Consider the following 2,899-nt stretch of genomic DNA (forward strand, 5'->3'; position numbering starts at 1 on the left):
CCATCTTCCTCTGACAGTTTCAAATTAGGAGCGATGTGTACTGAAGAATCAGATATCTCTAATGCACTCTTCCTCTGGCAAAGAGATGTTCCATCAGATCTAGAGATTCCAGTCCCAAATAAAATTTTAAGGAGCCAAGACCTCGAAGTTTGAAGAATAATTCCAATTCTTATGCAATTTTGGCTCCAACTTCATCACTTGTATTGACAATAATGATGTCATCTACATACACCAAATCATCATTTGTTTGATAAACAAATAATATGTGATCACCATGAGCTTTATCAAAACCAAGATAAAGGAGTGATGCAGAAATTTTCTTACGGCACTGTCGACATGTTTGTTTGAATCCATAAATGGATTTCTTCAGTTTATAACAAATTGCATTCGGCGGCAAGATGTTCCCCTATCATGCTTGTTCAAGATGGGAACAATTCATATCTTGCATGATATTAATTTAATGACATCAGGCCCAGTCCGTAAATCATAAAAAGAAGCGAACTCCTCACTTTCTAGTCAATAAAACACCACAAAACCACTGTACCATATGTAATGGTTTATTAATTTGGCACCCTAGTTATTTAGCTAATTCTCGCGTCTAAAAAAGCTGCATGCTACGCTCTAGGCAAAGGCTAAACCTGACAGTTATACCCCCACTATTTGAGAAAATAATAAGATAGTTTGGGTGGACTTTTTTCAAGATACCATTTAGATCTTTTTGATCCAAAAATTTTGGTTTTGTTTGGTCAGTTTCCACCTTGTCTAATCAACAAAAGTAACACATAAAACAAATGTATTCTACGTATTCTGTTGCGATTATTTATTAAAGAAAATAAAATATAAATTTTTTAGATAAAATAGTAAAAAAAAATTATATTTTCTTTTTATGGAGATTTCTCATATGTATTATTTTCTTATAAGATATTTTACTTAAATAATTTATATTTAAATAAAAGATAATTTGAATTTTTTACTGCAAATAAGATATATTCAAATCTAGCAAAATAACATAAAAACTTACAAATTCACTTGGCATAGTTCCAAGATAATAATTTTTTATGTTATTTAATTGGAAAACTTTTAAAGAAGAATGACTAAATTATGTACATGATCCACACTGCACAAAATAATTGAATATACTATGGTTAAATGGAAATAAAAATGAATATCCAAGACTCTTATCTTCAAATCTTATCCTAAAGAATTCACATCTACTTATGCTTACATCATAGATTTTCAGTGGGGCCATCGTTTGCTTTAAGATATAGTTTGAAAAATGCTTCTACACCTCAATCATGTGATAAAAGTGTTAATGTGAATCTATTTTTCTAATAATTACTTCATGTTAATAACATCACTTCTTTTATTTTTGCCTAACTTCAATAAAGACAATCCAAAGATTAAGTTCACTTAGTTTTACTATACCTCAACTTTGTAAAATTCATGTTTCGATCCATTGTCATTTGATTTTTTAAATACAAAATTCAAAATAAAATATTTTTATAGCATTACATATTTATTTCTTAGGACATTTGAGGACCCAAAAGAAAATATCTTGCAACCCAGAAAACAAAGATTAAATCCGGAAATTAAAACAAAAGATAAAATATATAAAAAGATGATAAATCAAAGGCAGGGAAGGATAAAGTTTTGTTGTTTACACAAAGCAATGAAGCTGTGTAATTAAGCATCAGTGAAGCTTGGTGGCTTGTAGGCGATGAAACTGATGCACTGGGCTTGACGATTGTTGTCGAATCCGATGATCCTAATGAAGGCGTTGGGGTACTCCTGTTTGCATTTTTTCACTTCCTTCAGCACCTGAGTTGAGTCAGTGCATCCGAACAAAGGAAGCTTCCACATTGTCCAGTATCGTCCATCATAGTATCCAGGGATGTTTCCATGCTCACGGTATACAAAACCGTGCTACGAAAAACAATTATACAAACCATAAATCGAGATTCCTTATTTTCATTTACTACAAAAAAATATGCATAAGATCTTTAAGCATAGTTTGAGATGGCTACAAGATTCGTATGGTGATTATCTACAACTTAGTATCATTTACAAGATCTCTTTATTATAAATATTTCTAAATGTTCATTTTTCAGTTTTTCTTACCTCCAACTCGAATTCAATACATGGAGTCCACTTGTTGCGGATAAGGTAGTCAACTTCCTTGGCTATTTCGACATCGGTAAGGTCAGGAAGGTAAGATAGAGTCTCAAACTTCTTCTTGCCAACAGGAGGCCACACCTGTTTATTACCAATCAACAAAAGAAATATTAGTTTTGAATAATTCAGAATTAAAAACCATCAATTTATTTTGGGTATAAGAAATTTGTATGACCTTCATGCAATTAACTCTTCCGCCATTGCTTGTGATGGAAGTAATTTCGGTGTTGGCCTTACATGTCATTGGGAAAGCAGCAGAGGACTTAAGTCCGATGAATGGTGCGACCATTGTGGAATGAGCCAGAGAAGAGGTCATTGTAGCGGAAGAGAGCATAACGGAAGCCATATCACCTTTTCTATTTCTTCTTTACTATGTGAGTTAGGTTTGGGTATAATGCTTTGGCTGTCTATATATAATGGTATCAACAATGGAAACAAGCCGCAGAGTGATAAGAGGGTTGAGAATCCAAGAGATTAGAGTAGAATAGAATTCAGACCATTGAAATTTTGAGTGGATATGGATGAAGTTTAATTGAATTGTAACAGCCACAAAGGATAAGAAAAGGTGGTGATACCCCTATTGGTTTGAACCATTAAAATAATGCCACCTGGAAGATAATTTCATGAACCTTATCTTTATCTATAAATGAAATGGGTGATGATGGTGCTACTCATTTTATTTTCTGTTGGGTTTGACCTCTTCTTCAATGGGAAACAAATAATATTA

General features: G+C 32.6%; 1 protein-coding gene across 1 annotated transcript; it reads right to left on the reverse strand.

The window, feature by feature from the left end:
- Nucleotides 1-1,483: 1,483 nt before the first annotated feature.
- LOC106381060 (ribulose bisphosphate carboxylase small subunit 1A, chloroplastic) lies at nt 1,484-2,656 on the reverse strand. Its single transcript, XM_013820921.3, has 3 exons — nt 2,348-2,656; nt 2,119-2,253; nt 1,484-1,923 (listed from the first exon to the last, which is right to left on the reverse strand). The coding sequence occupies exons 1-3, from the start codon at nt 2,516-2,518 to the stop codon at nt 1,684-1,686; spliced, it is 546 nt and encodes a 181-aa protein (XP_013676375.2). The 5' UTR covers nt 2,519-2,656; the 3' UTR covers nt 1,484-1,683.
- Between the last annotated feature and the right edge of the window lie 243 nt (nt 2,657-2,899).

Source organism: Brassica napus, chromosome C2 (assembly GCF_020379485.1).
Source record: "Brassica napus cultivar Da-Ae chromosome C2, Da-Ae, whole genome shotgun sequence".
Taxonomy (NCBI): domain Eukaryota; kingdom Viridiplantae; phylum Streptophyta; class Magnoliopsida; order Brassicales; family Brassicaceae; genus Brassica; species Brassica napus.